Raw genomic sequence first — 13,329 nt, forward strand, 5'->3', positions numbered from 1 at the left:
TCCTCTTAAATCTATTAGTTGCATTTATTTTATTTACATTTTTTGGTAAAAAAGGCCGTCAACATGCCATCTGTTACCCTCCTTTTACTGGCTTCAATCTGCGGTAAGTATTAAAATCCCGGAATCAGTTTTCGGAAATCTCATAAGTTGCGTCTCGAATCCGAAGCACGCAATTTACGGAATACCTCCCTTGCACCTGTTTTTAAGCGCAAATGTCCCACAGATGTCTTTACGTTCTCTTGTGATTGCCTATTTTATTTTCTCCATCTTTCAATGCGATCAGCTAACTCTACTATCAAGACTTCGATTAAGTGCTCTCACACTGAACATCACATATTAAATGAAAGGTTTTACAACTGACCCACTGGGAACTCGGAAAATCCGAGCCCCAGATGGGATTCGAACCCACGACTGAGCTACTGGAGACTCTATGGTGAGCAAGGGTAAAATGTGGATCTTTGACTCGAGCTGCATCACGCAGTTACAGCCACATTTCACCCTTGCTCACCACGGAGTCTCCAGTACCACAGTGGTTATAGCATCCGACGAGATCACGGAGGGTCGTGGGTTCGAATCCCATCATTTGTGGGCTCGGATTTTTCCGAGTTCCCGGTGGGTTCAATTGTAAAATCTTTTATTTGATATGTGAAAATCATTCTCTCATTCACTCACCTGGGTTGGTTGGTTGGCCGCATTGTATATATGTCTTAATGAGACTGCGCGATGCAGTTATGAGCTACGCTGTTAGTCGTAACGGTTATTAGACTCACTGTAGCTGCGTGATTCAGCTCGAATTAAAGACCCACATTTCACCCTTGCTCAATATAGAGTCTCCAGTACCTCAGTGGTTAGAGCATTCGACTAGCTCACGGAAGGTTGTGGCTTCGGAACCCATCTGGAGCTCACATTATTCCGAGTTCCCAGTGGGTAGAATTGTAAAACCTTTCATTCAATATGTGTAAATCATTCTCACATTCGCCCACAATTGAACATCGGTCCGAGTATGGATTAATTCTCTTCAAAAATCTTAGTGTTGAGCAACTTACTATATATTTGCCATTTGCTTAAGTAATTTTGCTGCCATTTTCTAGAGTCCTTAATATTAACGGTCTTGTTGTTTTTATTTTTCGATGCGTAGGAGCTGTGTTTGCAGAATTCGGTGAGTGCCTTTTTAGTTACATTCGTCAATTTGTTGTACCTCGAAACACTCAGGCATCCGTAAAGATTTGTACGAGCCAAACTAATTCAAGACCTGGAAAGCTCTATACAATAAAGAAAATTCAATTTTCATCCCTAAAATATCCTGCTTGCTGTGCTAAAACTAGGGTTTGTAATCTGGTCAGTAAATTGCTTAGTTTCGTGGGATGTAGCCCGGGAGGAGCCCGGGCTCAGCGAGCAAAAATTTATACTAGTTCAGTTTTATTATTTTCTTTGTTTCAGATTATCGTAATGAATATTAGACAAAAAAAAAATAAAAAGTAAGAAAAATTTGAACAGAACAGAAAAGAAAAACAACTGTTAGGTATGGCTGCCTACTAAATCAATGGATTTTTTGCGCTGTTTATGAGTATGTGGGGAAAAGCACTGTTATTGAAATCCTAAAAGAAAATTGTGAGTAACCACTTATTTTTCAAAGATAACTAATCAACAATATTTGTAAAAAGCTTTAAAATACAAAGCAATGTAACTATGGCGTTCCTTCCCAAATTGAAGCTTAAGTATCGCTGAAAATGCATGGTTACCCCAAATTTTCTTTTTGGATACCAAGAGCACTTGCTAATTTCTGATTTCTTTAGTGTGTAGACCGCGCAAAAAACTCCTCGCATTAGTAAGCAGCACCCACGGGAAAGGCGAGTATCTCGTATGAGCAATAACAATACTAAGCACCGCCCTCAAGATTCTCGACTGGTCGGAGGTAGGCCAGTTGGTTATTTGCAATTGCGGCCGAGAAGTGGAACCAGGGACTACCAGGATCAAATTGAACAATTGGTCAGAACCGGTCTTGAATACGGGATCTCCACATTTCAAGGCAAGCACCTAACCATTGATTCGCAATACCTCCTTCAGTTTGCATACACAAAACAGGGTTCTAAAAAGCTCTGCAAGTTATAAACGTAGTTATACGTTTTACAAATTTTCAGATAATCCGTGCGACAAAGGGATTGATCTGGGATTCATTGTGGACAGATCTAAAAGTGTGGGAAAGAACAACTACATCATGTTGAAAAGTGCATTGAAGACTTTTGTTGGCAAATTCAACGTCACACCAGAGACTACCCGCATGTCAATGATTTTTTACGCCGACGTACCCAAACTCCTTTTCAATTTTACCGACTCACGGTATCACAGCAACGAGGCCATCAAAGCCAAAATTGATTCTATCAGTGACAAACTTATTCTCGGTACCAGAACCGACTTGGCTCTGATGGAAGCCCACGATGATATGTTTCATGGCGTGAACGATAGGCTGCAGCGACCCAATGTTCTGGTGGTGTTTACAGACGGAAATACTGCAAAGGAATCAGCACCCTACAGTGAGACCGTCCCGCCTCTTGAGGTAATATGCTAACATTCAATTGTTAATGGCTAACGAGTTTTCCTTTTTGGATAGTCGGAAGGAGTTATCCACAGAGAGGAGAAGTCAAACAAAAGGTACTGAAACCTGGAGCCGAGGGTAGGACTCCCTCTTTTTAAGTCTCTCAAAAAAGCAACTTAGTCAGATGTCAGTCAACAGAAGATGTAAATTCGTGTCCCTCGTTAATAAATAGATTGTTGATAAAGTTTTCTCATTCCTCTCAACGAGGACCATAGCTTCCAGTCCTCTAGTCCTGTCGAGTTCAGTATCAAAGTTAATAGGAACAGAATTATAGGTAAAATTAGTAAAATCAATTAATCTTTTACTAGCAACGTTTAACGACTTAGCCCTGATAACGCTTAAAATTCCACTGTTTAGGATGTGAGAAATTATGTAATTCCTTATTTCCTTTTAAGTGATCTATTAATTAAAAGTCATCAGCTAATTGGGGATACTACATTTCAACTTTGAAAGAACAAAACAGATGAAATTAAAGAGTTGGTTTTAGACGTGAGGGGAAAACCGGGCTACTCGTAGAAAGTCCTTTCGTAACAGAGAAAGAAACCAAACATGGCTTACCCATATTTAACTCTGATTTCAGGAACAAACCCGGGGGACATATTGGTTGAAAATGCGTGGCTTCACTGCGCCAGCTCTGCTCCCTATCTTGCTCACTTCTGCGCCAACTAAACTGCCAATATTTCGCACTACTCGACCAACCCTGCTGCCTATATTGTTCACCACTGCGCCAATTCTGCTCCCCGCTATGTCTCACTACTGTGTCAGCCCTACTCCCCACATGGTTCAATAATGCGCCAACCCTACCTGCCGGCTATATTCTTCGCTCTGCGCCAGCCCTGCTCCATATGGCCCACCACTGCGCCAACCTTGCTGCCCATAATTCTCGCCACTTTGATCCATTACCGTGTATCATCTAATTCGTTATATTTCGTTTGTCTCTTCAAAGGACAGGGGAGTAAACATCATTGCAGTTGGTATTGGAAGGAGGATTGCAAAAAAAGAGTTGGAGAATATTGCTGGCAACCGTGGATCAGTTATACAAGTTGCAGACTTTGAGGCGCTTGCTAAAAACCTCAACGTAATTCTGAAGGAAGTTTGTGGTGAGTGTGTCCTTTTATTGCGGTTCTGGTCGTTAATTAATACATGAGATAAATTTGAAAGAATGAAAAATGTTTTAGGGGGAGATGATTATTGGTAATCGTGGTGGTAAATAACAAAGAAAATGTACAGTAATCGTTTGTCTCATGATGTGGTGACTTAAGTTGTAGTTCGGGCCATTTCGAGCGCGATCCACGTCGTGATCTACATCTAGTTGATTGACATATATTGGTTGATTGATGGATGGAGCGATTACTTGATTGGTTACTTTAGGGACTGTTGATTGATTAATTAACGATTAAGTGAATTACTGACTGGCTTCCTGGTTGTCTACTTGACCAACTGTATGAGTTACTGACTGCATGAATGGTTCGTAATTCACTGGCTGATATGATGTTTGACTGGGATGCTGATTTGTTCGTAAGTCCGACTGTTTGTCGGTCGGTCGATCTCTTGACCTTTGTAAATCAATACAGAAAATTACGGAATGTGGTATGTCTAGACTTATTACTTCGACTTAGCTTTCGAAATTTCATCCTTGTAGTTATCAACGGTGGCTACACCCCGTGGTCGACCTGGTCAGATTGTAGCGCAACATGTGGAGATGGATTCAAAACACGATCTCGAAATTGTACAAATCCAGAGCCGGAAGGAGGAGGAAAAAACTGTGACGACATTGGTCTACCTGACGAACAAAAGGAATGCGACCTGCCAGCTTGCAAAGGCTGTAAGTTTTAACTTCGTTCTATACCGGTTCACATGCCTCTGAGTGTTGTAGCTTTAATAATATGGACTTATTCTATACTCTTATACTTCCGAGCTAAATATATAGAGGATATTACACGCGTACGGTGGCGAGAAGATACGAATTTTATGTTTGAGTGGTTAGAACGACCACTCTTGTCACATACGAAAAATACTCCATTCGGTTCCCGGATGTAGTAGTCGTGTTGATTCTAAGTGTGTTTTAGTTCCCGATAAAACTCTCTCAGTCTTTTTTTTATAAGAACCACTTTTTTTTTATAAGAACGCTGAGGCTGAGCTTAACCAAAGTTTTACAACATACTAAGAACATACCCAGGCATGAGAGTTACGGTTAACAATATTTTTATTTCACTCGGATGATTTGTTTTCTTTTTTGGGTGTGTGTTTGTGAGTAGTATACAGCTGTTTCGGGAAAGGTTGTCCAAAAGAAGCGTAAGAGAGTTCGCGACAATGCTGGAAATAAGTATGGGAGATATTCAATAAATAAATTCAACTTGTAGTGAATGCCCAGAATCGAAGATGCTCCGACCGTCCAATGAAGACCTACGATGGCGAGCTGTTTGGATGAAAGAGTGCAGGCTTATGTTGAAGCCCTCTCCCGTCATCACGCTACCAAAACACGACCAAAAACAAAAGGGTTCATTAGCAAAAATGATGGCTCTGCACGTTCGCCATGATTTTTGGTACATTTCTCCGACTTTCTCTGCAAAACATGACATAAAATAAGTAAGGTAAAAGTCGTCAGAATCATGCTTTGTCTGTGAATCCTAACCCTTCGTTACTAATTCATGGCCTGGATCATTTGCCTGAATTTTAATACTCACTCATATCTAAATATCAGTAATATAGCATGACCATGTATTTCTAGGTGACCTTTTCGATAGCATTGCCGTCATGTTTTCGCTGATTCAAACTGACAGTTTACCATAATGCCTTTCGGCATTTTCGCGTACCCTTTTATGATTCTTTCGGACAACCTTCTCGAAACAGCTGTAAACAAAGGTATATGCAGTCTAACAGAAATTTAACACAAATAATTAGGGACTTTTATAAGGATGTGGTGTTCTTATTGCATGATATTTTGAAGAACAATTCGGTTTGTAGTCGAACTTAGTATACAAGACAAGTTTAGGCTCAAATTCTAAACAAATAAGAACGTTCAGCCTCAAAATTACACATTCTTATATAACGAAGAGTGTATCCAAAGCGGGAATAATGAGCCTTATCTAGCTTAACACCTGTACTCTTGTGGGACAGGGATGGCACAGTGGTGAGAGCACCCGTCTTTCACTAATGTGGCCCGGGTTGGCGTCACACGTAGGTTAAGATTGTAAGTTTTCTACTTAGCTCCAAGAGGAATTTCTCTGGGTATTCTGGGTTTTCCCTCTCCTCAAAAACCAGCCTACGATTTGATATGAGTTGATTTGATTTGATTTCTGTACAGCGGTGTCCCCAATTATTACCCCAGCATTAAATACAAATGACACTTAGATAAAATTCGTTATTAGAGCGGTTTTCAATTGAGTGTTGAAAGTAATTAGTGAATTGCTTTGGTTTTGCATTACTTCACTCAGCGATTGGTTCAAAGTTCCCGCGCCACTTTTTCAACCAAGTACAAGTGAAACCAAAACCAATCGTGGCTCCCGCTTTGTGTCGGTTAAGTGTAATCACTTCAAGTTTTGATTGGCTTTTCTGGATTTTTTCCGTCCTTTTTGATTGGCCAAATTAATTACTTTGATTTTGGTTTTACGACACGAGGGACGGGGGTGCTCGTCGTACCTTTTAGGGGTTTAAAAAACCGGTTCTGGTACCTCTTAGGGTGGTCAGCCGAAAAAGGTCCACAGCGGGAGCTTTAGAGGTACTTTTTAGGGTACGTATACTGAGCCGAAAAAATTAAACCCATAATCTGGTACCTTTTATGGGTGAACGCCCACAAGACAGAATCTTGGAACCTATTAGGGCCGATTTACACGGTACGCATGCAACAAGCTCACGACAGGCCTACTACATGACTTACGATTGTCGCAGCGTTTTAAAACATGTTTTAAAAGGCTACGACATTTTTTTCTGACGTACACAACAATCGTAAATTATGTCGTGGGCTTGTCGTAAGCCCAAAAATCGTACCGTGTAAATCGTCCCTTAGAGGTTCTTTTCAAAATTTCCGACGAGCACTCCCGTTCTTTTTATATGGGAGTCCCCCCGGGGGAGGGGGGGGGGGTTGTCATCTTTGTCAATACCGTGAACCATTGAAGTATCGAATCAAAGCTTACAGAGTTTACAGGAAAACCGTTTGTCAATGCTTTATTGCAGTGATAATTTAATTATAAAGACAGACCGATCTGAAATGTCAACGTTTACTTGACAGTTATTGAGATATTCAAGCACGGTATAATCATTTCACGAAAACTAACGGAAGAATGAACATAGAGTGCTTCGACGAGCTAAACTTCCTTTTCTCGGATGGCTTTCCCGTAAATTTAACACTCAGTGAAAACGAACTGAAACTATTAAAAACTGGCCGGCTTTCTGCCTCTTAACAGCCACAACAGACAGATGCTTATCAAACTGAAAATCTTACAGGGCACGTCCGAACCTCATTAAGATACTTACTCTAAAATTAAACTAGTCCAGTGTAATGACTTCTTGCCGAGTACTAACTTGGCAAGCTCCTTACTGTTATTTTAAAGCACCATGCACCAAGATATCGTTTTAAGCTACGACGAAGTTTACAAGTGGTCATCACGAAGAAACGTCGTTAATGATTAACTATGAAAGATCTTTGACTCTATATTAATTACTTTACAGCAATTAACGGCGGATATACGCGATGGACAACATGGACCCAATGTTCTAAGACTTGTGGCACAAGTGTGAGGATCCGGTACCGGAGCTGTACCAATCCACCTCCATTCGGAAATGGAAAGAACTGCGATCGTTTCGGTGGTCCACGAGAGGTGAAGAAGTGCAAAGCAAAAAAATGTGTTAAAAGTAAGAGAGAAGGTGTTATTGTTGGACCAATATTTATTTTCGTCGCTCTTTAATGATGACTATTAAATTCTCTGGACATCAGTGAGTCAAGAAGAGAAAATTGCTCACCTTTGTTATATTTGTTTACACATGTCTACAAGGCTTTAACTATTTTACTGTGGCCGGGAGAGGGAGGGTGAGTTTATCCAAACAGAAAAATAAACCATATTTCAAAGAACAAAATTAGACAAACTGTACAACCTATTTGGCCCGAAATTTCTGAAATTCTGAAGAAACAATCCTGGAGATTTAAATTTAATATTCATGTCCTCTAATTTATGCACATGCAACATAGACGGAGACATTTTGCGCTGATTGGCTAAGAGGCTTTTTTAAAATTTACGCACATGTGCGTTGATTGTCTAGGAGGCGCAATACATGGCGGGAATATAATGTTGATCTGAATAAAGAGGGTAGGACGAGAAGACGATATCTCCTTTTGGAGATATAAGCTTAAGAGTTGAAGCCTATGGGTCACGTTTATTTCTTGTTCCATTATCATAAACTGGAGAAAATTCTGGTCAGTACGCAGCTATAAAACAATGGACCGAAACAAACAACCAATCAACGATGGACCCTAACCCTAAAAACAATGGAGCTGCGTCCTAAAGGGATCCACTGAGATTGTAAAGAGCTGCGTCCTATCTCGAAAATTCAATATTTCTTCTTTGTTTGTTTTTATGTTCCTTACTCATTGTTCATTTTTTGAATTTTTTTGTCAGAGCCTGCACCTTGTCAGGAGGGTATCGACCTGGGCATCTTGATCGATCACTCCAACAGCATCAGATACCGTCACATTAAGCGCCTATATAAACAATTCATGCCAGCTTTCCTCAAGAACATGAAGATGTCAAAGAAGAAAACACGTGTTGCTGTCATTAAATACAACAAAGAGGCAATCCTTCTCAACAAATTTAAAGGGAAGATGTCTTGGTCATATAAAACGGCAGCATCTTTCTTCTCAAACTATAAACCAAAGCTAAGCAAGTTAACACGAACGGACTTGGGGCTGAAGGCAGCGCATAACAATTTATTCATAAGGAAAAGCGGCGAAAGGCGAAACAGACAAAACGTCTTGCTGACTTTCACAGATGGTCGAACATATCCTCGTAGATTCATTCGTAGCGTGTTGAGAGAAATACCTATTCTGAGGGTAAGTTATCTTAAGGCAGATTATTTTAAAAGTATTTCGAAAAGAGAGTACGACCGCACTTTGAAAGAGATAAGAATACTGGTAACTCGCAAAACACAGGCGACCAACCGGCCGAAAAGTCGTCCCCAGACTTTTTTGGGCAATAGTTTCCAGGCTACCCCCAGAATATCCAATCTGTTTGGTCTTATGAAAAACCTTTCCAAGTATTCCTGTTAATCTTTAATCGAAGTAGGAATGCACAGAAAGGTCCCAAAATAAGGAATTACTTAATTATTTTATTAATATGTAGCTTGCGATTATCCGGCTTATATCCTCTCAGTTACTGTTTCTTGTAGTTTTGCTTGCCTTGTCTGGTTCTTCTGTGTTCTCCTTTCTTTCTGTTTGGTGGTTGTAGACGAAGAAAGCCTGTCACATGGTTGCTGTTGGATACGGCATGCCGAGCAAGATAAACATGACTCAACTTCAAGAGATTGCAGGCGACAATGTGCTCAAAGTCACCAAACCGAGAATGATAAAAAAGATGGCTAAATCAATCAAGAATACCGTTTGCCGTAAGTGATTCAAAACCTTATTCTTCCTCCATTCAACGTTTTAGTTGAAAGAGCGCTGCGACCTTCAGTGGAAGCGAATCTAAGGAAGCGAAGAACTGCTACCACAAGTGACTCGAGTGACCGCTTCTGAAATCTGGTTGTTTCCAATATTCATTCGGTCTTTGCTTTCTGCTTTATTTTGTGTAACATAAACGGATACACCCTGCGTTGATGGGTTAAGAGGCTCAATGATTACAGGGAAAGTTGTTCCATATAAGGGCAGTATGGGAGGCGCGGTGGCCTCATGGTAAGTGTGCTCGACTCCGGATCGAGTTGTCCGGGTTCGGGGCCTGGCCGGGGACATTGTCTTGTGTTCTTCGGGAAGACACTTTACTCTCACGGTGCTTCTCTCCACCCAGGTGTATAAATGGGTACCGGCGCAATGCTGGGGGTAACCCTGCGATAGACTAGCATCCCATCCAGGGGGAGCATAAATACTCCTAGTCGCTTCATGGTACGGAAACCGGAGATAAGCGCCGGCCTTAATGGGCCTTCAGGCTCGTAACAGAGACTTTACTTTACTTTATAAGGGCAGTATAGCTCTTTTTCAAAATCACGTGACGTTTTTTTTTCTGCCGCGGACAAAAAGCGACATGAAGATTTTCCACGGTTGCTTGCTTGAAAACTCTGGAATTATTTCGAAGAAGGCTTCAGAGCTCCAAAAGTATCCTCTCTATGTATTTCTAATTCATCAGAATCTAGTATTTCAACCTATTTCTTCTTCTTATGTAGGTGTTGATGGTGGATACAACCAGTGGAGCATGTGGTCTCTATGCAGCGCTACATGCGGTATTGGTGTGAAGATCCGAAGCAGACTCTGCAACTCGCCGCCTCCTCGCAAGGGAGGAAAGGCCTGTTCAAGACTCGGAAAACCATATGAGACAGTTGAATGTGATGAGGGAGAATGTCCAGAACGTACGTAAAAGACAAGAAAACTACATGGCAAATTGGAAAAAGGAATCTAGGGAACCGTTTCTGGAAAGTCCCGACAACGTTTCGGGCCCCAAGAGCCATTTATACCAAATTGCCATCCGCCTGTTTTGATATATAGCGACATCTTCAGTAAGGCTAGGGTTTCCGCAAGTCTTAAGATTCCTAAAGTCTTACCTTTTCATCCTCGCTCCGACGAGGACGATATACCTAAAGTTTTTCCAACCGGCAATCGTCCCCTAATAATAAAACATGAGCATGCAGGACACTAAAGCACCAGTGCTCTAGTTGGGAGAAGTTAGACATGGAGTTCTATATGAGATTGCACGCGGCTATCTTTGGTCGTGGAAATCTTAGACTCAATTTCCACCACCCCCTCGAGTCCAGTCTTTCTTCGCGTCCTCGCAAGGACACCCACCACAGTAGTAACTCCACTCAACAGGGTGCAATACTTGTGACGAGCAGCAAAGCGTGCGCGTGAGAATAAATTTATTACCCTGTCCTACTCTCATTATTTTTAAAACTGAACTTTAGATTTGGTCTGTTTGTGGCCTCCCCCGTAATTGGTCAAGAAGAGTCACTTGGGGCAGATAAAGGCGAACAAATTCATTCTTTTATTGACCTAGAATTTCTTGTTATCTTTCCAGCGCCCCTACCATGTGATCACAAGAAGCTGGATGTGTGCATGATTGTGGACGCTTCAGTGAGCGTTAGAGTTCCTAATTATGTTCGCGTCAAGACCTTCCTCACCCAATTCGTCCATTACTTTCCGACCAACACACATTTCAGCCTCATTACCTACGCCAGAAATGCTACTTTGCGATGCAAGTTCTCAGACCAACAGTGCCAGAACGCAGAAAGTACACGCGATCTTATCGCGGACATACCAGACAAACTCGCGTGGGGAACTCGCACGGACAGAGCTCTGATTGCCGCAGACAAGATCGTGTTCAAACCCGAGAATGGTGACAGACCTGACGCCGAAAATTTGGTCATGGTTTTGACAGACGGAAGGACCAATAGGGGTTCAGCGTCATTTAATGATACCATTCCACCATTGAGGGTTGGTTTTGTCATTTTTGGCAATCAATCATTTCAAAGTTGACTGTCATCTCGGTTACAAAGCGAGACCAATTGGAAGCGTTTCTTCATAGCTACTTTTAGTTCATGAAAAATGATTCGCGCCTGATTTCGCTGTGAAACGATGCTGTAGTTAATTCGAAAATGGTCTTACAAAATCATACATTCGTTGAATGAACGCGAAAATATAGTTAACTTGGATCGGTGAGACTGCCAGCCTCTGCGGCGCCTTCTTCTATTTTCTTCAGTTGCAAAATGAATTATAGGATACGCAGAGGTCACTTCAGTGTTTGCAAAATTATCCAATTATCCCAAAGAGAATCAGATAAATAAGCCAGATAAATATATTCAATTCTCCCCGTGTCCTTGTCAGTTTGCACTCGAGCAAAAAAATCATCTTAAAAAAGATAGTCATGGTTACCTGCAAAAAGGCCGGAGATAATTAAAAAATTAAAATTAGGAATTAATATTAACAAAGATAATTATTATATCTCTTGGTGAGCAAATGCACGGGTGAAGTCGGGAAGTCGGGGGGAAGTCATGCCGTTAAATACCGCATGCCAAATTGACCAATCACAGATGGCGCGCTTACAAGAGAGAGAGAGAGAGAGGGAAAGAGAAAGAGAGAGAGAGAGATCGAGAGCGCCTTTTAATCTCCCCATTCTCTTGAGTGGGGAAAGGAAAGGCCCCTGTAAACGAGATTAACAGATTCACTGTTTCTCAACCTGCACTGGGTGCTTGGTTCACAGAGTGGCGGAGTCACGTCTGCGACATGCTCTTTAATCGCTTCGCAAATTAACTACTAATTCCGCAAGAAAAGCTTCTGGCATGTAGAGCATGGTTCTATAAATTTATTAGGACAATCCTAAATATTTGAAATTTACTGAGGCAAGCTAATCAGTTGTTTCGTTTGTATCCTTAGGAAGGCAAAAATGCCACCGTGTTGGCCTTTGGTGTTGGACCATCCATTCGCGAGTTGGACCTCAACGAGATTGCCGGAGAGAAGAAGTGGTTCTACGTTGAACGATTCGATCAAATGAAGGAAAGAATTCCAGACATCCTACATGCAGCTTGCAATGAAACTTCTCCTAGTCCACTGATTTAGCCCAGTTTGATCAAGTTTGGAAACCAACAAAGTTCATTGTAAGTGAACTATTCTATACCTAAACATATTAAGTCAGCCTCGTCCCTGTCAACTTTTAAAACGGCACTTTAAACTTACCTTTTTCGTCGCCACTTCCTTGATGACCAATGATACCTTTGTAGTTTACTTCTTTTAATTTTTATTGTTGTTATTGCTATTGTTATTGTTATTATTATTATTTATTGTAAGCGCATTGAGATTTTTAAATGCGCGCTAAGAACGTTTCTATTATTATTATTATTATTATTATTATTATTATTATTATTATTATTATTATTATTATTAAGTATGTACCAAGGGGAAAATTCAATTAACCTGATAAATACTATGATTGTATGTGACTCAGGATTTTGTGGCAAAGTTGAATGCACAAAAGAACTTCCACTGCTTCCATATTTTTAGAAGTCTTTCGAGCTTCTTGCTCTTTCTTGTCAACTGCCAATTTCGGTGTCTCGATCCCACTCCTGAGGGCAGCTAATTCTTTAGCACTTGTTTCATTAAATAACTAGGTCGTCGGCATATTTTAACATCCCGCCCCAAAGGCCCTTGGTCTTTGTCGTTATCCTATTCGCTGCGCCAGAGTGCAAAGCTCAACTCGTGTCTGAGTTCCTGCAGTTAAGCAGAAGGTGGATAATTATTGTACGGTCTATTAGAGCGGTTTTGAATTGGTTCCAAAAGAATAGATAAAAGAAACTTAGCGTACATGGCACTGTCATGTAGACAGAAAGTTGGTGACATACAATGAAAGCGTCGAAGTAAGAAAATGTGCTTACCCTGGCGGCTGAACTAAACCTACAAACTAAAGAAGTAGAAATTGAAACCGCAAAAAGTAAGAGGATCTGAATGGTTGATAAAATCGAGACATAATACGAAATACTTAAAGCTATATCAGTGAGTAGTATAACATTTTAATAAAGCGAAAATAAAGCGACGACAAAGCGAT

At 40.9% G+C, this 13,329-nt stretch overlaps 1 protein-coding gene across 1 annotated transcript in view; it reads left to right on the forward strand.

The window, feature by feature from the left end:
- Window positions 1–1,143: 1,143 nt before the first annotated feature.
- The window catches only part of LOC138052836 (coadhesin-like), a 14,314-nt gene continuing 2,128 nt past the window's right edge, over window positions 1,144–13,329 (forward strand). The window contains exons 1-10 of the mRNA XM_068899420.1: window positions 1,144–1,159; window positions 2,142–2,557; window positions 3,543–3,696; window positions 4,239–4,421; window positions 7,268–7,450; window positions 8,212–8,642; window positions 9,037–9,193; window positions 9,965–10,147; window positions 10,810–11,225; window positions 12,165–12,385. Coding sequence (XP_068755521.1) covers window positions 2,219–2,557; window positions 3,543–3,696; window positions 4,239–4,421; window positions 7,268–7,450; window positions 8,212–8,642; window positions 9,037–9,193; window positions 9,965–10,147; window positions 10,810–11,225; window positions 12,165–12,347 — 2,229 coding nt within the window. The 5' untranslated portion in view covers window positions 1,144–1,159; window positions 2,142–2,218 and the 3' untranslated portion in view covers window positions 12,348–12,385. The remainder of the gene's footprint in view (window positions 1,160–2,141; window positions 2,558–3,542; window positions 3,697–4,238; window positions 4,422–7,267; window positions 7,451–8,211; window positions 8,643–9,036; window positions 9,194–9,964; window positions 10,148–10,809; window positions 11,226–12,164; window positions 12,386–13,329) is intronic.

This window comes from Montipora capricornis, chromosome 6 (genome assembly GCF_036669925.1).
Source record: "Montipora capricornis isolate CH-2021 chromosome 6, ASM3666992v2, whole genome shotgun sequence".
In the NCBI taxonomy this organism is placed as follows: domain Eukaryota; kingdom Metazoa; phylum Cnidaria; class Anthozoa; order Scleractinia; family Acroporidae; genus Montipora; species Montipora capricornis.